The sequence below is a fragment of the Nelumbo nucifera genome, chromosome 7 (assembly GCF_055504915.1).
Source record: "Nelumbo nucifera cultivar China Antique chromosome 7, China Antique-T2T, whole genome shotgun sequence".
Lineage (NCBI taxonomy): Eukaryota > Viridiplantae > Streptophyta > Magnoliopsida > Proteales > Nelumbonaceae > Nelumbo > Nelumbo nucifera.
In genome coordinates this window covers 6,260,287-6,284,635 of record NC_142655.1, presented here as the reverse complement: position 1 = coordinate 6,284,635, position 24,349 = coordinate 6,260,287, and the positions used below count along the sequence as shown (strand labels likewise).

Below are 24,349 nucleotides of genomic sequence, written 5' to 3'. Positions count from 1 at the left end.
TAGAAGTTGCGAGGTCAAAACAGGAGATCAACCTATGCCAGAGGAAATATGTTCTTGATCTACTTGAAGAAACAGGGTTGTTAGGTGCTAAACCAGCAGAGACTCCTATGGAACTCAATGCCAAGTTAAGTGTGGATGCAGGTGATGAGTTTGATGATCCTGGAAGATACAGAAGGTTGGTGGGAAAGTTGAACTACCTGACCATTACCCGACCAGATATATCATTTGCTGTGAGTGTGGTGAGTCAGTTTATGCAACATCCCTGGGTTCCTCACTGGGAAGCTGTTCTGAGAATTGTTAGGTACCTAAAGGGTGCTCCGGGTCGTGGTCTGTTATACCAAAAAGGAGGACCTCTTGAGATAGTAGGGTACACAGATGCTGATTGGGCTGGCTCTATATCAGACAGGAGTCAACCACAGGGTATTGTACCTTCCTGGGTGGCAATCTTGTAACTTGGAAGAGCAAGAAGCAAAAAGTGGTGGCAAGAAGTAGTGCGGAAGCAGAGTACAGGGCTATGGCCCATACCACATGTGAACTAGTATGGCTGAAGAACCTACTACAAGAGATGGGTTTCTCAATTGACAAACCCATGAAACTATACTGTGATAACCAAGCTGCTGTTCACATCTCATCCAATCCGGTCTTCCATGAAAGAACTAAACATATTGAGGTGGGTTGTCACTTTGTGAGAGAGAAAGTGATAAGTGGGGTAATAACTACATCTCATGTGAGCTCAGGAAATTAGTGGGCAGATATCTTCACAAAAGGATTGTCTCGGGGAAGAATAGAATACATTTGTAACAAGCTGGGACTATATGATATATACTCTCCAGCTTGAGGGGGAGTGTTAGAATGCTCGAGTCAGGGGTATTTTGGTCATTCTGGTGTATCTTATTGAAAGTGAAATGTCTATTGTATCTGAGTTTAAGTTATGTGTCCCATCTTCTATGAGGGACAAAATTGTCTTTCTTGTAACTCAAGTTTTCATGAATAAAAGTCAAGTGGGTCGGCTAGGAGAGGTACTTTTGTACATCCTCTCTTCTAGTCTGGCCGAATACTTTTCTCCTCTTCTTCTTCTTTCTCTTTTCTTTCTTCTTTCTTCTTCTCTACTTTGACCTAGAAACAACTAGGGTTTATTCACAGCAGCTAATCTCGTCTGGGAACTTCACCACTTGACATTAAGAATGCATTCTTGAGTGGTGACTTAGAGGAGGAGGTGTACATGACTCAACCTCCAGGTTTTTGTGCCAAAGGTAGTGAGCAAAAGGTGCGCAGGTTAAAAAAAACATTATATGGGTTGAAACAATCACCTCGGGCCTGGTTTAGTAAGTTTCACTTAGCCGTTCACCAGGTGGAGTTCAAACAATGCCAATCAGGTCATACTCTATTTGTGAAGAAAGGTTAAGGAAAAATTGCAGCTTTAATTATGTATGTTGATGACATAGTGGTCACAGGAGATTGGAAGACTGAAATACAGAACTTGAAGAAATTCTTATCCATCCAATTCGAGGTGAAAGATCTAGGAACCTTACGTTATTTCCTAGGAATTGAAGTCACCCACTCTCAAAAGGGTATCTTTATTTCCCAAAGGAAATATGTACCGGATCTATTAGAAGATACAAGAAAGTTAGGGGTGAAGCCAATTGATTCACCCATTGAACCTAACCATCAACTGGAAGACAGTCAAGGGGAGTCTTTGAAAGATGTGAAGAAGTTCCAAACACTTGTAGGGAGACTCTTATATTTGTCTATGACTAGGCCTGGTATTGCCTATGCAGTGGGTGTCCTTAGCCAGTTCATGCATAATCCTAAGATAACTCACTTTCAAACTACAAAAAGGATCCTTAGATACCTCAAGACGTTCCTAGGAGCCAATTTGCTATTCCAGAAATATGGGCATTTGAAGGTTGAAGTGTATACACATGCTAATTAGGTAGGGGCAATCAATGACAGAAAGTCTACCAATGGGTATTGTACCTTTGTGAGAGAAAACTTAGTCACTTGGAGAAGTAAGAAGCAAAGTGTGGTGACTAGGTCCAGTGTTGAAGCGGAATACAGAGCTATGTCTCATGGAGTTGCTGAAATCATGTGGATAAAAAACCAGTTAAGTGAACTGGATTTTGCAGTTAACAACCCCATGTCACTCTATTGTGACAATAAAGCTGCTATCAACATTGCTGCTAATCCAATCCTCCATGGTAGAACAAAACACATCGAAGTGGACAAGCATTTTATTAGAGAAAAACTTGTGAGTGGAGAAGTGTGCACTCCATATGTCAGCTCAAAAGAACAACTTGCGGACATCTTCACTAAGGGCCTTCATCATGTGCAGCACAATAATTTGTGTGACAAGTTGGGCATGATTGACATCTATGTCCCAACTTGAGGGGGAGTGTTGAAATAATTTATTTTATATTTATACTCTTATTCTGCTTAGTTAGGGTCTGTTTGGTCTATTTAAAGTAGTTGTTTTATTACTGTTCTTGTACTTTAATCTCAGCAGGGGCACAAGGATCGTTTTCCTTTTAATTATGGTCGCCCTATAAATATTAATGTAATTTGACACCGCCAGACAGAAGTTTGAGTTCGCCAATCTTCTTTCTTCTCTTCTACCTTCTCCCTTCTCTCTCCCTTCCCTTCTTCTTCTTGTTTACTGCTGTTCGTCCACTGTTAAAGAAAGCTATCCTATTTTATCCATTTTCCACACCAATGACCTAACACCATACTGTTAAGAGCTGTCACCATTTACCCTACATGGCTACACCCTGATTTCTCTAATTTTGTTGCTTCTTGTAGCACTTCAATTGTGCAATCAGACTATCATGATTATACTAAATTAGTAGGGTGATTTCAGCAAATAAATAACTGCTTTTCATTTTTATCTTTTTGCATAAGTACATACATACATGCATGCACACACACACAAAGATGAAAAAGAGAGGCTTTACAATTAAAATAAGCAAAGGAAAAGAGAGGGAATTACATAATCCAACAAAGATGAAATAATATGATAGACATAACTCATGAACAAGTATGGGAAATCTACAATTACAATAACAATGCATACCATTGAAGATAGGGCTTGCAGCCCAGCTGCACGCAGTTGGCATGTTCCCTCATCATCCCCTATTTCTTGGGCTGTCTGACAGATTTTTGGAATCAAGCCTTCTAAGTTGAACATGTATGTACCATCCATCTGTCACAATTCAGTAACATGAAATAAGTGTAAAGTCTCCTATAGGAAGAAACCTGCAAGCTTGACAAGAAGTAATCCCCAATGCAGGACTTTCGTGCGTTTAATACACCAAGTATGGAACAAGAAAGGCCAACTGAATAAGAGAGAAATAGTTAATCACATCTACCTGACTATTAACAAAGTCAAAAAGTGTTTGGCATCCTATAACACGCATTTCATACTGCCGTGTTTGATCCAGCAGAGTATTTATGATGCTCAGTAAGCTACTTGCAAAAAGTGGCCTGCAATAGTTTGTTATTGATCATAACTCAGTTTTGTAAATCTAATAGAGTAAAAATTTTGTCATTCTCTCTCTCTCTCTCTCTCTTTTGGTTTTCCCTTTAATAGACAGCAGAAGTGATATACATGTATAAGAAAACAATAAGAAATTTATGGTGGGACGAAATCATAGAAGAACAGTTAAGGGACACTACTTGATAATTCCAATTCTGAAAAAGAAATCCAGACACAACAAGCATTTCAACAACACATAATTGTTCTTGGAAGAAACATCCTCTTCTCTACACTTTTGAGCTTATGAATGTCTCCTACTCTCATAGTGGATATTTTCCCTATGGATGCAAGCTATTGAGCTGAATCACGTTAATCTTGGTGCTTTCTCTCTTTCTTCTTCCTATTTCCTTCTTGGTTTACTGTTCCCTTTTTTCTAGTTGACTTAACATCAGAAGGAACGTCAACACGAACAGTGGTACATTTAACTTGTGGATTTGTTTCCTAAGTATCAATTGGTGTTGTTTGCACAGCCTCCAGTCTATTCATATTTTATAAACTATGATGATCCTTCTGATGATGTGAGTAGACTTGTAGAGGCACAAAAACTGGAATAGGCAATAGGAAGATGGACTTGCCTCTCCTCTAATATAGCATTCTCCCCTTGAGGAGAGGCATAAAAGGAATGGCTCTCAAAAAAGAATACAACCATGGAAACAAAACATTATAGGACATAGGGTCAAAACACCTATACCTTTTTTGGATAGAGAGGTATCCAAAAAAACACAAGAAATAAACTTAGGGCCCATTCTTTTTTTTTATTTTAAGAAGGGGGAAAGTTGGTAAATGGGATTTTGGTTCCCCTTGACCAAGATACCCATGTTCGTTTTTCAGATTTATGTGGGGTCCATGGAAAATTTATTTTCCCTAGGTATCACTCACCCGGATAAGTGATACCCATCTCCCAGGTGGGAAATTCCCACCTGGAGAGAAAGTTGCCAAACCTGGATGGGACAAAATTGCCCCTTTTAATAATGGATTTTTATTGATATAAAACAGTCATTTTCTTATTTACCTGGGAAATAAAAGAACATTGGTAAATGCACTTACTTGGGTAAGTATTTCCCAGGACACACTTACCAAAGTAAGTGCATTTACCCAAGAAAGAAACTTCCCTGAAAGTGAATGGCCAAATGGAGCCTTAGGGTCTAATTTTCCACAACGGAGACTAGCAAAATAACAGTTGACGTGAGGCTTAATATTGCAAGATACAAGAGGCCATTTGATTAATCAAATAAGCAGTAGTCAACATAGTATCAGCTCAAAACCTCTTAGGAACATGCACATAAAGCATCAGATTACAAGCAACTTTAAGCAAACGCCGATTCTTTCTTTCTACAACATCATTTTTTTTGGTATCGTGCATGAATTGTGATGGATAAAACCACAAGAGACAAGAAATTTCTTTAAATGTCCCATAAGGTATTCTTTTGTATTATCAGACTAGAATATTTGCATTTCAACATGAAATTGTATAAAAATCAAATCTTGAATCGCTTTTTTTAAAGATACTTCCTCTCTGAACCAAATAGGATATATCCATATATAGCACGAGTAGCCATCAATAAAGTTAATAAAGTATCAATAATCACCCCTAGCAATATTAGAAGCAGGACCTCACACATCCTAATGAATAATATGAAAAGGAGACATAAATCTTTTATTATTTGGAGAAAAACTGGTTCTACAATTCTTACTAAATTGACATTTTTAACACTGCAGAGAGGACACGTGAATTGACTTGAATAACTCTAAAAACAATACTTTCAAGGACTCAAAGGATAAACGACTAAGATGACATTGCCACAAGATGAATTTATCTTTATTACAAAGACTTGATGATAAACTCAAAAAATCACTAGACTTGGATGCTATCAGACAATACTCCACTTTCCTATGTGTATAGGCCATCCATCATGCAATCGACCAATTATCCTCCTGAAGGTCAAATCCTGAAAGACACAGGAATTAGGATAAAAAGTTACACAACAATTCAAAGGATTGGTAATGCTACTAATAGATAGAAGATTAATAGGTAATTTGGGAAAATGAATATAGGAGACAAATTAATCAAATAATATTCATGGAAAAAGAAAGGAGTAGGGAGGCAATGATAGAAGCCATATCCATCAGAGTGGTCCATTAGGTGAAGACCTTGAAGCTTTTTAAGGACATTCCAGCAGGTGAGCTGATGAGGAAGTGGAAGGAAATTGCTAATTCTGCTCCTCTTAAGGTGACTTATAGAATTCAGTGGTCCCCACCTTTAAGAGGGTTCATTAAGTTGAATTTTGATGGTAGCAGTGAAGGCAACCCAGGACTATCTGGTATTGGAGGTGTGTTCAGAACTGAGGAAGGAAAAATTATTGCTCTATTCTCCAGTCCAATAGGGGTAGGTGATGCTCTAAGAGCTGAAATACTTGTTGTCATGGAAGGAATACAGAAAGCAAGGGACTTGAATATTCACAAGCTCTCTATTGAGGGTGACTCAGAGTTGGTGATTAGATGGCTGCAAAAGGAAGAGGATGAGGGATGGTGGGGATTTATATGTACCATTACAATTTCTGTTATTGGTAAAAAAAAATATACGAGACAAATTTGGACCAATAGGGAGAGAGACTGATCCTTGACCACCAAAGATGAAAAACAAATCATCAGCTAGTCTCACTTTGTCTCTATCTAGATAAAAAACTATAGGCAGAAAATAAATTAGGCTTACTAGTCATATAGTTTGAGACCCTAGAATCAATACTCCAAGGAAACTCAGGAGGAACAAAGGACAAATCCAATGCAACGGCCTGGTTATCTTTTATGGTACTAAGTAGATCCTCCCTAGGTATAGAACCTATCAAATGATCCTAGGAAGTAACTGTAGTAGTGACAGTAGACTAGGGCTCCTAAGAAGCAACATTGATAGAGTTGAACTTCTTCCCTTTTAACTTCTTGAAAAACTTCGTTAGCTAGCCAACCAAGTCCTGACATGTTTCCTAATGCGTATAGACTTCTAACAATGAATACACCATAACTTGTCTTTGCACCTACTATATAAGAGCATACACATCCTATATGTCAGGTAATTCCTTGCAGCTTAGGATTTGGAGCCTTATTGGTTCATACAAGGATTTGGGTCCGGCAAGGAAAGCATAGACTCTTTGCTGACACAGTAATGTCTTGTAGGATTTGGCATCTTCCTCACATTTTCAATCTACAAAAAAGGTAAGCGCAGTGCATGAGGTTCCCACCATTGTGACCTAGGTCACCCGGGTCACAATGGAGCAACCAAATCATTGAGAAAAAGCCCACCCTCCACATAGAAGTGAGGGATAAAAAATAAGCAGATAGACTCTTCTCTCCTTTTTTTAACAAGTGGATGGTTCTACTTGTAATTGGTATACTCTAGCATGGTGTTTCTGTTCAAAATAAGTGGCCTTGGCTTTTTTCCATATCTCCCTTGCAGTGTCTACTCGCATGAAGTTCTTCCTTAATGATGGCTAAATAGCATGTTATAGACCTTTTTAGGTTCTACAATAACACTATCTATGTAACTCAAATTTGCATCTCCCTCCAATGAATAGCTTAACTCCTTTTGATCATTCTAAGTAATTAAGACCATCAAGAGGAGTAATTGAGATAGGAAAACTTATGTTGTCCATACTGGTAATGAACAAAGGAGAGGAGGAAGAGGACACACCTGGTGCATCGAGTCTTCAAATGCCGAGGCCAACAGCAGTGAAAAAATTCTGACAAAAGTTCAGAAACTTTCCAAGAAACCAACACTTCCCAGGTTCTATAGATCACATGCTACCTTATTCAGTTCTACAAGATTACAGCAGGTCACAAAGTTCTTGCACCCTTCTATAATGAGTTGCACAGTATTCTGCAAGCACTCCTAATTCCTTAACAGGTTATGAGAAGCGAGGCTTTAATTGTCAAGATCTTTACTCATCAGAAAGCGGCACCTTAGTATATTTGGCTACCTTCTGGAATGTTAATTCTCACACAGCCTATGAACATGCACTGCAGGTACACACCTCAAACTGAACTGTGATCAGAATAGCACTTCTACACTACCATCCTTGAATTGTGATCACTCAAAACAATGTTTCTTAGTGCTACGACCAAGAACAAATAGAGAAAAGAGAGATCTAATGTTACATTACCGGTAGGATGTAACAACAGTTCTTCTTCAAGGAAGACAAGGACCTCCGGTTGCAAAGTTGAAACAAAAATAGTTTATTGAGGCGAAAATAGATGAAAGAAGAAAGAGTTGTATGAAGAAGAGAATAGAATAGGAGAGAAAACCATACTGGGCCTGGCAGAGACCCTACTGTTATTTTATTAGGGTGATGTAATAAAAGACGAAAAGATAATTGCCCTACACAATAACAAGACATAATAGTACATATATCAGTACATCTTACAACACATCCGAACCTGACTTTAACTTCTGTAAACAAATCTGCCAACTGATTTTCTGAGCACATATGGTGTAGAAATATCTCCACTTGCAATCTTCTTCCTAACAAAGTGACATTCTACTTCAATATTCTTGGTATTTCATGGAAAACTGGATTGTTGGCAATGTGCAAGTTGACCGGTTATCACAAAATAAGCCAATAGGTGTTCTAACACGTATCCCAATCTCCTAAATAAATGGTTTAACCAAAGTAGTCCACATGTAGTATGGGTAATTGCCTTCTATTCTGCCTTTGCATTACTCCTTGCTGCAACACTATCTTTTTTCTTGCTCCTCCATTAGCTTACCACTCAAAAAAGCTGCAATATTTTGGTAACATATATTGCAAGGATCAATATTTGGTAACATGTTAACATGTCTTTCAAATTTCAATAATTGTACAAACTTTTCCCTAAAAAGGTGTAGGTCTCTCCAAACGTGGAAGAGAAAACCTTTTTCATTAAATGCATAAATTTCTCCTTAAAAAATCTCTACATAAAAATTTCCTTAGTGCAATATTTTGGTAGGTCCCACCAAAGTAAAAAAGTAAAACTGTGTGCAAGGAAAATATATCAATTTCTAAGAATATTTTAAAATCAAATCACATTAGATTCATATTAATGGATATTCATTTATTCCCATTAAATTGGATAAGATTTTCATTATTGGATTCAGATCGAATTCAATCCATATGTTTATTGACCAGATTGTTATTTGATTGGGTCAAATCCAATCAATTAACAACCCTACAGATAGTAGTTGTTCATAAGTATGGAGAGCTTCAATAATATCACAACAAAAAAAAACATAGAATGTGTTGAAAATATCTTTAGAAATAAACCAATAATTATAAATCCATTGCAGCCCTTATAACTTAATAGGTAAAACCTAGTATAAGGAAGGAAGAAAGAACCAAAACACCTACCATAGAAAAGAACAAAAGTAAAGCTAATAATGTTATCATGCGTTTAAAAAATATAACCACTCATTTCTTTAATTAAACCCATTCTAGAGAATATCAAAATATAAAGAATCACCTTGATAATAAAGAACTCACATTTGATCCTTGCAAGAAATTAACAATTTCCTGTAAATACACATGACCACTTTTGCTAGTCGAAATTGCTCATTCCTCAATTCTTTGTAACACCTTTGCTCAAGAGAATTTGCAATCTATAAATGAGGTTCACAACTTCCATCAGTATACAGTAGAGAAATAAACAATAGATTGTCAATGAATTGCAGGATCAGAATGATACAAATGATTTTATTTCCATTATAAAAAAGAATCACCAATAGAACTACATTCTTTTTATGTTCAACAACCGGACAAAATCTTTGCAAATAATAAAAATATAGTTTAACTCCTCCTAAAGACAAGACAGAACATGGCATAGGAAAGTCAAAGGTCTACTACAACATTAAAAAAAATACAAAGTCAAAAGTATCTCTATCCCATGGGTAGTCCTAATTTAGGACAAGTTACTAAAAGGTTTTTAGAAGCCCATGATCGAAAGAAAAGGAAGGGGCCAAAACCAGCAGAAAAGAGAAGAGAAGAAGCCCATGAGCTCAAAGAAACGAAGGAAAGAGGCCCAAACAGATGCTAACAATTCAAACAGCCATAAACAGATTCACACCTTAGGCTGGCTTCACAACTGATTAATACTTGATAATGTGGGATACGCAAGGTAAGTGATATGTCTTTGGAAAGATCTCAAATCTACTTTCCAACGCATCAAGTGAATCCAAATGTGGAGTTTTCTATACAAAGTGATCATTTTACTAAAAGGATGCAAAGCTGATTGTGGAAAACTGAGAATACGCTAATTTCAAGTTTTTAAGTCTGAATTTGATTAGGAAGTTTCCTTTTTGATTAATACAATTGTTTTCCGAGTGGAAAGCTCAACAGAAAAGGAAGAATAAGAAAAGAAGAGAGAGAGAGAGATGTGAAAAAAGGCTCCAATGGAATAGTGGGTGGCAGCCCCTTTCGTTGATATAAAAGAGGGAGAACATAAAAGGGGAGAAGAGATAGAAATGCCCCTAAAACATATAAAAACATATAAACTACAAGAAAATGTTCACATAACCAACACTCCCCCTCAAGTTGGGTCATGGATGTCAATCATTCCCAACTTGTTACAAGTATCAGTATGTCTTGTGGCACCTACACCTTTTGTGAGAACATTGACCAATTGATTTGAAGAAGTAATGTAAGGAATACAAATGTCTCCCATCTCAACTTTGATGTGTGGTTCTCTCGTGGAGAAACTTGTCTAGTAGAGACTGAGATCAGCTCTACTCTAGATGAGAATTCAAAACAGAGAATGGAATAGGGAGAGAGAGAGAGAGAGAGGAGAGAAGTCGAAGAGAGTGAATAGGCGGCAACATAACATGTCAGTAATATTGCCCCACTCAGTTATATATATAATAACTTAAAAAAGTACACTTACAATATTGCCCCTACTAACATAACATGTCAGCAATGTAAAATAATAACAGAAATAACTAACTTAACTAACTGACACTGACAACAATATAAATAAAGACATTACTGCCCTACAACTCTACACTCCCCCTCAAGTTGGGAGTAGATATCAATCATTCCCAACTTGTGTAAGTCTGTCTCCAGCTTGATCTTTGGAACTGCCTTAGTGAAGAGATCAGCAAGCAGCATGTCAGAGGCAATATATGGAAGACACTTCTTGAGAAGCAACTTTCTCTCCGATAAAGTGTCAATCCACTTCAATATGTTTAGTTCTGTCATGTTGAACCGGGTTATGGGAAATATTAATAGCAGCTTGATTATCACAGTACAGCATCAAGGGCTTCTCATAAGCAATACCTACTTCTTCAAATAGAGATCTCAACCATAAGATTTCAGCCACACCATTAGCCATAGATTTGTATTCAACTTCAGCACCGGAACGAGCAACAACATTTTGTTTTTTACTTCTCCAAGAGACAAGATTTCCTCCTATAAAGGCACAATACCTAGAGGTGGATCTCCTGTCATCAACGCACCCGGTCCAATCAGTATATGTGTAGATTTCTATTTTCATGTGACCATTATCCTTGAAGAGTATGCCTCTACATGGACATCTCTTCAAATAAGCAAAGATCCTCTCAACTGCAAGAAGGTGAGTGGTTCTGGGTGAATGCATGTACTGGCTAACAACACTGACGGCATAAGAAATGTCCGGTCGTGTGAGGCAAAAATAAAGAAGCTTCCCAACTAACCGTTGAAACATAACCTTGTCTTCAAGGGGCTCTCCACCTTCTGCACTTATCCTATGATTCTGTTCAATAGGTGTGTCAATAGGTTTAACTCCTAGTTTTCCAATTTCTTTCAGAAGATTGAGAACATACTTCCTTTGGGAGACAAAAATCCCATGTTTGGACTGTGCTACCTCAATTCCCAAGAAATACCGTAGCTCTCCCAGGTCTTTGACCTCAAACTCTTGGTGAAGCAATTTCTTAAGAGAGCCAATCTCACGGGTATCACTACCTGTCACAACAATGTCATCGACATATACAACAAGTAGAGTCAAGGAGGAATCCATCTTCTTAATGAAAAGAGTGTGATCTGACTGGGCTTATACATATCCAAATTCTTCAAGGGCCTGTCTGAATCTATCAAACCATGCTCTGGGAAATTGTTTCAGTCCATATAAGGCTTTATTCAATCGGCAAACCTTCTTCCCCACTTCTGCATTATAGAATCCAGGAGCAACTCCATATACACCTCCTCCTGCAAATCACCATTGAGGAAGGAATTTTTGACATCCATCTGAAATAATGTCCATGAGAAATTTGCTGCAATGGATAGTAAACTCTGATAGTAATCATCTTGGCTACCAGAGCAAAAGTCTCCAAATAGTCTATGCCATATGTCTGTGTAAACCCCTTTGCAACTAATCTGGCCTTATATCTTTCAACAAAGATATCAGCATTATGTTTCACTATAAACACCCAACTGGTTTCTTCCCTTTAGGCTGATCAACTAACTCCCATGTACTGTTTTTTAGAAGAGCATCCATCTCCACCTTCATTGCATCCTTCCACTCAGGTGCTGACAAGGCTTCCTACACTGTTTTGGGAATGGTAATAGCAGCAATAGATGCCAAAAAGGACTTATAGGATGGAGACAAGTGATCATAAGAAAGAAACTGAGAAATACAATGCGTTGTAGATGAGGTACAATGGCACTTCACCTTATGAACTGCAATTGGAAGATCAAGATCATCCAAAGGAGGAGGGAAGGCTCAACAATGGGAGGCATGGAAGGTATCTCATCTATAGCAAGGGATAAAGGGACTGTGGTACCTAAATCTGGAGCCGCAGAGGGAATTGGAGTTGGCTGGACTGTTGATGACCAAAATCAACCTACCTCCACCGCCTGTGATACACCCTCAAATCCCAACATCTTTGACAACCTCCTCACTACACTCCCCTTCAGTGGTTGGGACAAGTAATGGAATTTCTGATGAATGAGGTCCCATTTCACTACTCTCCCCCTAAGAAGAAACTCTATGATAACAGGTTACATCCTTAAAGAATGTGACATCCATAGAAACAAACCGTTTCCCAGAAACAAGCTCATAACAACAATATCCTTTTTGATTTTGTGCGTACCCAAGAAAGATACATTTCAAAGCTTTAGGATCATATTTAGAGCAATGAGGTCCAAGAATATGAACAAAGCAGGTGCATCCAAAGGTCTTAAGAGGAATGGTAAACAAGTCTTTATTAGGGTATATAGGCTAAATGGAGTTCTCATGTCAAGGACCCGTGAAGGAACTCGGTTAATGAGGTACACAACAGTGTGAATAGCCTCTCCCTAGAAACGTATGGGAACATTGGAAGTCAGCATAATGCTTCTGGCCACCTCCAATACATGCCTATTTTTTCTCTCAACAACCCATTTTGCTGAGGTGTATAGGGACAAGTACCCTGATGGACAACCCCATAATCAAGGAGATATGAAGCCAATGGTTTTGCAAAGTACTCTTTAGCATTATCAGATTTGAAAGCTTTGATTTTGACCCCAAACTGGGTCAGAACCATCTGATGAAAAATATGAGTTAGGGTAGGGACCTCATCTCAAGAGCGCATAAGATAAACCCATGAGAAACGAGTGTAGTCATCAACAAACAGCAAAAGATATCTGTATCCCCCCATAGCAGTGATGTAATATGGTCCCCAAACATCGGTATGCACAATTTCATAAGGAATACTACTTTTATTGCTCAAAGAATAGGTTGTTCTATAGTTCTTTGCAAGTTCACAGCTTTCACATTTTAAACTAGACATTTGAACTGACTTAAACAAACTAGGAAATAAACTCTTCAAAGATCTAAAAGACAAATAACCCAGCCGATTATGCCAAAGCATAACCTGGCTTACAGACTAAGAAACTAGTGACCTCCCCACTTCTCTATCTTCCCCATGTGAATGCCCTCCAAGCAGGTATATTCCATTCGTCTCACGACCAATCCCAATCACCTCCCTTGTCTTTAGATCTTGAAAAACACACCGACCAAGAAAGAAAGTTACTGAACAGTTTTGATTTTTAATGATACTACTAACTGAAACCAGGTTAGTACTTAGTTTAGGAACATGCAAAACTGAGGACAAGGAGATGGCATTAGACAATTTAATGTCTCCCCTGCCAGAAATGGGAACAAGGGAGCCATCAGTGATGGACACTTTGTCTCTGCCAGAGGACAAACAATAAGTATTAAACAATGAGGACAAGCCAGTCATATGGTTAGATGCACTTGAATCTATAACCCAACAAGGTTTATTGTTGCCTGGGGCTGAAGCATGATATACTGAAACCCTTGTACCTGAATGAGCAAATGTAGAAGTGGAAGGAGCAGATGTAGCTGGTGGTTGAGATGAGGGTGCTGAAGTGCCAACCTCACTTTCCAATTGAGTTAGGGCAGATTGAACAGTAGCCAAGGTGTCCAGGGGTGTGGTTCTTGTGCTAGAGGATGAAGCACCATCGGTAATAGTTGCCACATTGGCATTCCCCTTTTTGTTTCTGAGCTTTGTTGGAACTAGATGTGGATAGAGTTTCCAACATGTGTCATTGGTATGCTTCGGTTTCTTGCAATGATCACAAACTAAGTCCTTCTTGTCCTCTTTCTTGATATCCCTTTCCTTGTCACCCCCAAACTTTGGTTTTACTACTGCTTGGGTTGATTCCATAGGTTGATATTGTAGCATAACTTTTCTGCTACTTTCTTCACTGTGCACTTAAGGAATAAGCCTAAGACAAGGTCACACTCTATCTAGTGAGGAGTTGCTGCCTTACAATGTCATATTCTGGGTTTAGACCTTCTAGGAATTCAAAACTCTATTGGTTTCAACCTGTTTCCTATATGTTTGTGCATCCTTCTGGCTTTTCCACTCAATTGTCTCCAGATGATCAATGTCATGCCACAAAGACTTCAAGGTAGAGATGTAAACTGAAACTGGTTTCTCTCCCTACTTAAGATTATTGACTTCACATTTCAGTTCATAGGCCCTAGCGACATTAAGTGGTTGAGAATAGGTTTCTCTGATGATGTCCCAAATTTCCTTGGCAGTTTTGGCCCATAAGTAATTCCGGCTGATATAAGGCTGCATGGAACTGCACAGCCAAGTCATGACCAAATAGTTCTCCTAATTCCATTTGGCATATAATGGGTCTTACTTGGCTGGTTTCTTCACATCTCCCATCACATTGCCTAATGACCCTCTACCCCCAATAGCCATCATGGCTGATTAGGCCCACTCCAAGTAATTTGATTCATCAACTTCACTGTGGTAATCTGAAAAGTATTTTCGGTCATGTTTCAAGTCTTGAAAACACCTTCCCCTTGAGTTTTCAACTCAGTTCCTACCATCACCACCAAGAATAAGAACTGATTCTTATGCTGAATAAAGGTAAATGATACCCTAAAACTGCTAATAGCTGAATTGGGAAGCTGAAAGGGGGTCAGGCAAACACCTAGAAAATCTGAAACAGGTCTGCTAATCTTCAAAAACTCATTACCAACCAATCTGGAATGCTGAAAAGGATCAATCCTTACCCAGAACTTAATCACAGTCAATAAGGTTTCAGACTAATAGGGTTTTAAAAGAAGAATTGAAGAAAACCCTAAAAAAATCAGGAGAAATCAGAAAAGAGCAACTGCTCCTCCCAGATCACTCTGATTTCTTGATTGGAGTCGATCTCAAGAAAAGATTGAAACTTACCCAGAAAACACTGGCCACCACTTCCAATCCTCAGTCTGAACCCTAATCTTGAGTTTCTTTCCTTCTCTCTGATTCTTCCTGATCACTGGACTCTTTCCAAGACTCCAAATATCTCTTGAAAAGGTGCTGCACTCTACCAATGATCTCCAAGAACCAGCCAATTGCCAAATCCTGCTAAAACTTCCAACCCTAGGAAGTTCTCATGCAGTCAACCTGATTAGACTCTCGTGAGAAATCCTAGGTTGGCTCTTATACCAACTTGTCTAGTGGAGACTGAGATCAGCTCTACTCTAGATGAGAATTCACAACAGAGAATGGAATAGGGAGAGAGTGAGAGAGAGAGAGAGAGAAGAGGGAGAGAGAGAGAAAAGAGAAGTCGAAGAGAAAGATTTCAGAGAAGAGAGTGAATAGGCTTGCCGCCCCACTCAGTTATATATATAATAACTTAAAAAAAGTACACTTACAATATTGCCCCCACTAACATAACATGTCAGCAACTTAAAATAATAATAGAAATAACTAACTTAACTCACTGACACTAACAGCAATATAAATAAAGACATTACTGCCCTACAACTCTACAAAGAACAAGATTATGGGCAATGTTGATTGCTGCTTTGTCACAGTATAATGTCATTAGAATAGCCATTAGAAGACCCAACTCAAGGAGAACATTATTTACACAAAACCAAGGATTAAAGTATTGGTATCGGGTATCGTATCAGACAGTTTGGATATGGATACGCTTTCGAAACACATGGATACAGTAGAAAGCCTTATGTGCTGATTTTGGCCAAGCTTCTTGTGAAAGGAAGAGTAGAAAGTTGGGGATTTCAGCAAGAGACAGAGGAAAGGGAAGAAAAGAGAAGAAGGTCGACTAGGATAGATTGACATAACCCTAGCCGCCAGCCCCTCATTCTATTTATAATTAACTTAAGTATGAGATATTACAAGGATGCCCTTAGTAGGGCGGCAACTCAAACTAAATAATTACAGCTCTTTAAAAAATAAAAACTAATGGGCCCAAGGCCCAACAACATCTTAATTTAAAAGAAAATAAACTAAACACAAGTCGGCCCACTCAACACTCCCCCTCAAGTTGGGAGTAGATGTCATACATCCCCAACTTGCATTGATCATGCTCCAGCTTATATTTTGCAACGCCTTTTGTGAGGACATCAGCAAGCTGCAGATCAGAAGAAATGTATGGAAGACAAACTTCTCCAGAAGTTACCCTTTCTCTGATAAAATGTCTATCTACTTCAATGTGCTTAGTTCGGCCATGTTGGACTGGATTATGAGCAATATTAATTGCTGCCTGGTTATCGCAGTATAGCATCATAGGTTCTTCTGCCTGAACACTGATTTCTTCCAACAAAGAACGGATCCAGAGAAGTTCTGAAACTCCATGTGCCATGGCCCTATATTCGGCTTCTGCACTTGATCTTGCCACAACTGTTTGTTTTTTACTCTTCCATGAGACTAGGTTACCCCCAACTAGGGTGCACACTCCTGAAGTTGATCTTCTGTCATCGAGGCATCCTGCCCAGTCCGCATCTGTATAGGTCTCTAGCTTGAGCTGTCCATGATCAATAAACAATATGCCTCTGCTTGGATGTCCCTTCAGATAAGCAAGGATCCTGTCAATTGCCTTCCAGTGCTGGTCTTGTGGAGCATGCATGTATTGGCTCACTACACTAACTGCATAGGAGATGTCCGGTCTTGTCATGCACAAGTATAGTAGCAGACCCACAAGTCTTTGGTACCTCCCAAGGTCCTTTACTGGTTCACCTTCTAATGCACTGATTCTATGGTTCTGATCAATGGGGGTGCTAGCTGCCTTTGTTCCAAGTTTCCCTGTTTCTTGGAGAAGGTCCAAGACATACTTCCTTTGAGAGATAAAAATTCCATGTTTCGATCTTGCAACTTCAATGCCTAAGAAGTATCTCAGTTCTCCAAGGTCCTTAATCTCAAATTCCTTATGCAGGTTGCTCTTCAGACTATCAATCTCACTCAAATCATTCCCAGTGACAACAATATCATCCACATAAACAATTAGGATTGACACCAAGGATCCCCTGCGCTTCACAAACAAGGTGTGATCAGATTGAGTTTGAGTGTAGCCAAAAACAATTAGGGCCTTTCTGAATCTGTCGAACCATGCTCTGGGGGATTGTTTCAAGCCATATAGTGACTTCTTCAGCTTGCATACCTTTCCCTCTTTAGCATTATCATAAAAACCAGCTAGAAGAGCCATATACACCTCTTCTTGCAGATCCCCATTTAGGAAAGCATTCTTCACATCCAGTTGAAACAAGGGCCAAGAGTATGAGGCAACAAGAGAAAAGAGTATCCGAACAGAGGTCATCTTTGCAACTGGTGCAAAAGTCTCTAGATAATCAATGCCATAGGTTTGTGTGTATCCTTTTGCAACAAGTCTTGCCTTGTACCTCTCTATGCTTCCATCTGCCTTATACTTTACTGTGTAAACCCATCTGCATCCAACTGTCTCCTTGCCTTCTGGTAGGTCCACAATCTCCCATGCCTGATTCTTAATCAAAGCCTCCATCTCTTCTTGCATAGCTGCCTTCCACTCAGGTTTGGAGAGAGCCTCACTAACACCCTTGGGTATAGACACGGAATCAAGAGAAGAGAGAAAAGCACGGTAGGAAGGAGAAAGTCCACTGTAGGATAAGTATTGTGATATGCAATGAGCAATGCACTTCCTCTTCCCTTTTCTAAGAGCAATAGGGCGATCAAGGTTATCTGTAACAGTGTTAGTGGGACCAATGGGAACTGAAATAGTAGAGGGATCAAGAGGAATACTTGGATCTGTATCAGCCGAATCTGGAGTCTCCAAGGGATCGACAGGAAGTGGTGTGAGTTCTGCTGTAGTGGAATCAACCTCCTTATGAAGTCTCTGCCGTGAGTAGTACTGTGAGACGGAACGCAAAGGGGGTGGCAAGGTAGGTGACATCGAATGGTTGTCAAGCACAGTAGTAGACACAAGAACTAGAACTGGGAGAGGGATAGACTGCTGATTTACTTCCCCAAAACACTCCCCCTAAGAAGGATTCCTTGAGAAGAAGTATGTAGATTCGAAAAAGGTGATGTCCATACTAACAAACCGGTTCCTAGAGACAGGATCATAGCAGCGGTACCCTTTTTGGTTCTCTGCATATCCAAGGAAGACACATTTCTTTGCCTTGGGATCAAGCTTCGAACGGTAAGGACCAAGAATATGCGCAAAGCAGACACACCCAAACACCCTTAAGAGGAATATGAAACATCTCCCCCTGAGGAAAAAGAAGGCTAAATGGAGTGCTGAATCCAAGTATACGAGAAGGCATCCTGTTAATCAGATATACTGCCGTGAGAACAGCATCACCCCAAAAATGAACCGGAACTATCGTTGTGATCATCATGCTTCTTGCCGTCTCAACAATGTATTTGTTCTTTCTCTCTGCGACACCATTCTGCTGTGGACTGTAGGAGCAGCTACTCTGATGGACAACACCATACTCCAACAGATATGAGGCAAGATGTCTCTCAAAATATTCCCTAGCATTGTCAGATCTGAACATCTTGATTCTAGTTCCAAACTGTGTTAATACCATCTGATGGAATTGCCTCACCAAGGATGGTACCTCATCACGTGATTTCATCAAGTAAATCCAGGAATATCGAGAGAAATCATCCACAAACAGGAGAAAATAGCGATAGCCGCCCATAGAGGGAACATGATAAGGGCCCCACACATCCAAATGAATAACATCAAAAGGAGAAGAACATCTTTTATTACTCGGTTTAAAAGAGTGTCTACAATGCTTTCCAAGTTCACAACCTTCACACTTCACACTTCAACCTTGACAAACTCACAAACTCAACTAGTTTTGGAAACAAAGAACTTAAAGAAGAAAAAGACAAATGACCCAGATGATTATGCCAAAGTATAATCCGATCCACAAGTTTTGACTCACTGTCCTTGCAAACATGATGACTTTGGTGAATTGGAAGAGTATCCAGGAAGTAGATTCCATTCACTTCACGGCCACTCCCAATCGTCCTCTTTGAATCCAGATCCTGCAAAATACAATGTCCAGGAGAAAAAATTACTGAGCAGTTCAGATTCTTAGTCAAACTACTAACAGATAACAAGTTGGTGCTCAATCTAGGAACATGGAGGACAGAGGGTAAACAAATGGAATCATTAATCTTGACAGATCCCTTCCCAGCAATAGGAACATGGGATCCATCAGCTGTGGAGACCCTATCTCTGCCAGAACTGAGCTGGTAAGAGGAGAAAATGGTGGAGCAATAGGTCATGTGCTTTGAGGCTCCAGAGTCTATAATCCAAGGAGATCTCTCCTTACCTGAAGCAAAAACATAGTTTGCAGTGACATGTGGACTACTTGTGTGGGCAAGGGAGGTAGAGTGAGTTCCACCTGTGCTACCTATACCTTGTTGTCCGGTTGCGGCTGAATTGGAACTAGTTGTATCCCTCTGATTCAGAAATAACCCAAACCTCTCAAGCTCGGCCCTTACTGCAGCAGCTGCAACAGACTCCAAGGCAGTTGTAGTAGGGGGGGCCGGAGTGTCACCAGTAACTGCCATATGTGCATTTCCTTTCTTATTCTTCAATCTGGTCGACACAAGAAGTGGGTGAAGCTTCCAACAAGTATCTCTTGTATGCTTCGGTTTCTTACAGTAGTCACAGACTAAGTCCCTTTTGTTTTCCTTCTTGTTCTCATTGCCATTCTGTTTAGGTTTCACAGCACTTACCATAACAAACTGATCAGACATGAGATTCTTCATCATTACATCCCTCCTGCACTCCTCTCCTGACACAAATGCATATGCTTGGGAGAGAGTGACACTGTCCCTGGAAAGAAGATGTTGTCGTGCAATGTCATAATCAGGGTTAAGGCCAACAAGGAATTCGAACACCCTATACTTCTCTAAGTGTCTTTGATAGGTAGCTGCATCCTTGGTGGTTTCCCAAGCAAAGGTCTCTAGATGGTCAATCTCCTGCCACAGGGTCTTAAGGACTGAAAAATAAGCTACAACAGATCTATCTCCCTGCCTAGTAGCAATAATCTGATTTCTCAATTGATAAGCCTTAGCAACATTCTCCTTCTGTGAATAGGTCTCTGCAACCCCATCCCATATCTCCTTAACAGTGTTTGCCCATAAAAAGTTTTTACTTATATGTGGCAACATAGAATTACACAACCATGTCATTACCATATAATTTTCTTGCACCCACCGGGAGTTGCCACTTTCGGGTTTTACCTCTTCACCAGTAATATACCCCAAATTTCCACGAGCCCCAATGGCCATCTTTGCAGATTGGGACCATTCCAAGTAATTTGTACCATCCAACCTAACTGTAGTAATGGTTCCGGCTCCGAAGGGGTCTCCAGCACCACCTCCCACTGGTCCCATTTCATTCCCGGGCTTATATTCAATTCTGTGTCCCTCCATGTGTCTCAAAGAGGTATAGAAAACAGCTAAAAAACGCAACAAGAATAAACAAAATACCTTCTGGAACCAACGACACTCCTTTGGTGTCCTGGACTTTCTTCCCACGAAAGATTCCTTTTCGGTGGGATGGGGAGAAGAGAGAGAAGAAGCAACCGCCCTCTCTAGAGGCCTCCAAACCACATGGAACTTGAATCGCCCCTTACAAAAAACCCAGAGGAACCCTAAAAAAATAGGGCGCCACTACCTAGGTCAAAATTGAAAGGACTCTTCCCCTTTCTCCAATTTATCCTGATTCTGATGAGAAACCCTAGACCAGCTACAGGGCATACAGATCCATCAAGAAAATCCAAAAACTGGGCTTACCTGAAAGCTTCAATCAGCCTCTTAAATCTCCATGCAGTCAGCCGATCTAGGACTGCAGGAACGAATCTCTTCAAGAACCTTCAACCTGCTCTGATACCAAGTAGAAAGCCTTATGTGCTGATTTTGGCCAAGCTTCTTGTGAAAGGAAGAGTAGAAAGTTGGGGATTTCAAAAAGAGACGGAGGAAAGGGAAGAAAAGAGAAGAAGGTCGACTAGGATAGATTGACATAACCCTAGCCGCCAGCCCCTCATTCTATTTATAATTAACTTAAGTATGAGATATTACAAGGATGCCCTTAGTAGGGCGGCAACTCAAACTAAGTAATTACAGCTCTTTAAAAAATAAAAACTAATGGGCCCAAGGCCCAACAACATCTTAATTTAAAAGAAAATAAACTAAACACAAGTCGGCCCACTCAACAGATACGACCGAGATATATGAAAACACATGGATACGCTAGGAAAATAATACAAATTTCATAAATACATTAATTATACTAACTTTAAAAGTCAAAATAGCCACAAATAAAGTATAAATACATAAAAATGTATATTTTAATGATAAAGAAATATATTACCAATATAACAAGATACATAAATATCATACAATTTTGTTGATAATCTATCAATCAAGAGTCCAAGACTCATATTATATAGTTTTTACAAAATAAAACATGCACGAAACCATTATTATGTTAAATTCTATAAGTCCAAGACACAAAACAAATGCAATTATTATATTTTAATTACTATAGCAATTATTCAACATTAAATAAAAGTCAATTAAATATTAAATTTTGAAATGTTTGATAATATCAAAATTGTTATCCTATGAAATTCATAATTTTTTTAAGATACATATATTATTATCATACTTTTACTTTTAATCTTAATTGAAAATATATCAAAATTATTAAAATTTCTAAGATACATATCATATGAAATTCATAATTTTTAATTACTAAAGTAACGATTCCATTATTAACATGTTTATTTCTATAAATTTTTCGAAATAACAAATCATTTTTATATAAATTTAAATTAGTGGATTTGATAAATTCAATTTAATATTATATTCTTGAATATTTTGTAAAAGAATTATTTTTGTAAATAATAAATATGTTAATTTTTAGTCTAAATTAAAATATCAATGAATAATTTATAAAAAATTATTAAAATTTGAAAATACATATAATGTACAAATTTATGAATTTTAAGTACTAAAATAATTATTCTATTATTAATATTTTTATATGTATAAATTTATTGAGAGTAAAAAACAATTTTTGATGTAAATGTAAATTTGATATTGTTTACTTCATTAATGTTTATAAAATACTAATTTTTAATATTATTTTTTATTTTAAGTTTTTTTTGAACATAAACATATATTATTTGTTTAGGTTGCATGTTAATAATGAAGTTAATAAATTTTACTTTATTTTACTTGATATCACAAGTTGCATGATGGCGTAGTGGCTAAAGACGCTAGACACATAGTGGCTTAGGCGTCAGGACTTGAGTTTGAATCTTCGCAAACACATTTTTTAAATAAGAGATGCACGCGTATCAATGTGTATCGGCACGTATCAATCCATATCAGCCAATACAGTGCAATGCACACCGATATTAACCTGTATCTTGTCGATACGCACGATTGGACATGTATCGTACCAATCGTAGCGTATCTTGTATCAGTTCTTACCGATACGATACACCCTGTATTGGGCGTATCGTGTCGATATTTTAATCCTTGCCCAAAACAACTCAACCATGCCATGAGCCATAGCATAATACTCAACTTCAGCACTGGACCTAGCCACCACAATTTAATTTTTACTTCTCCATGTAACCAAGTTGCCTCCTACAAAGGTACAATAACTAGATGTTGACCACCTATCTTCCACTCCCAATCAGCATCAATACATGTTTCAACTATTAGATGTCCATTATTAGCAAAGAAAATACCCCTTCCTATAGCAACAACATGGGATGTATGTGGGGCATGCATGTCGGCTAAGAACTCTAACCACATAAGCTATCTTTGGACGAGTCATGGTCAAATACAATAGTCTACCAACAAGTCTTTGGAATTGTCTCACATCTATTACTGCCTCACCTTCACCATCACCAAGTGTATGATTTGGATTAATGTGGGTATCAAGTGGTTTATACCCTAGCTTACAAATATCCTTGAGAAGATCAAGGATATACTTCCTTTAGAGATGAAGATGCCCTTCTTGGACCTAGCAACCTTAATCCCAAAGAAGTGTTTCAAGGCCAAGATCTTTCACCTAAAACAGTGATTTAAAAGGCACACCTAGGCGCATTTTGGGGTATGCGCCTCACCCAGGTCCTAGGCGTGCACCTGATGCGCCTTGCGCCTCAGCCCAAGTGTGTGCCTTTTTAAATTTTTGCGCTTTTTGCTTTTCTTTTAATCTAACGGGTGGGTCAGGATTTTTTTTATGTGAGAAATAAGAATTTCAGACCCTAACATAGACTTGTTTGGGCCTACCTCGAGGGGCGTGGTACAAAGGCGACTCATAGAATCAAGAATGCAATAAGTTTTACATCACATTAGCTACTTAAAGCAATGCAATTAAGGAGAAAAAGAGACTATGGATTTTACATGCTTGAAAATGCTTTATATGTTTGCTTTTATTTTTAAATTTTCATTTGAATACACTTTACATGTTATGTTTATGTATTTTAATTATAGATAATAAGTTTTTTAAAACATTTTTTTATTTTTTGGCATTTTTTTTGAATTTTCTGACATTTTTTTGTAATTTTGCGCCTTGCTTAAAAGGGCAGCCTCGCCTTGCGCCTCAAGCATAAATTGGCCCTTGCGCCTTTTTTTGCGCCTTGTGCTTTTAAAACACTGGCCTAAAACTGTGTGGCCAAAAAATCTTTTAATCTCTATATTTCTCTAATCCAATCACCTAAATAACAATGTCATCAACATATACAATGAGGAAATCAAGCTTCTTATCTTTCCTCTTCTCAAACATGGTGTGATTTGATTGACATTGTCTAAATCCCATCTATTTAACAACCTCATTGAAGTGACCAAACCAAGCCCTTGGTGACTTTCAATCCATACAATGACTTCTTCAAATAGCACACTTTCCATTCACTTCCAATTTCACAAAATTCTAGTGGTTAAACCATATATACCTCCTTTTCCAATTCACCATTCAAAAAGGCATTCTACACATCAAGTTGATGAAGTTGCCACCCCAAATTCTCAACTAGGGATCACAAAACTCTTATTGAATTCAT

General features: G+C 38.5%; 1 protein-coding gene across 8 annotated transcripts in view; it reads right to left on the bottom strand.

The window, feature by feature from the left end:
* Nucleotides 1-24,349, bottom strand: part of LOC104597386 (protein SEMI-ROLLED LEAF 2-like) — a 161,394-nt gene that overhangs the window by 93,949 nt on the left and 43,096 nt on the right. For all 8 annotated transcript variants that reach the window (XR_016078634.1, XR_016078635.1, XR_735195.3 and 5 more), the window contains exons 4-6: nt 9,037-9,152; nt 3,363-3,477; nt 3,068-3,196 (exon numbers count right to left, since the gene is read on the bottom strand). Coding sequence is in view for 4 of the 8 variants with exons in the window: in XM_088891601.1 (XP_088747727.1) it covers nt 3,068-3,196; nt 3,363-3,477; nt 9,037-9,152 (360 nt within the window). In the remaining 4 variants the exon portion in view is untranslated. The remainder of the gene's footprint in view (nt 1-3,067; nt 3,197-3,362; nt 3,478-9,036; nt 9,153-24,349) is intronic.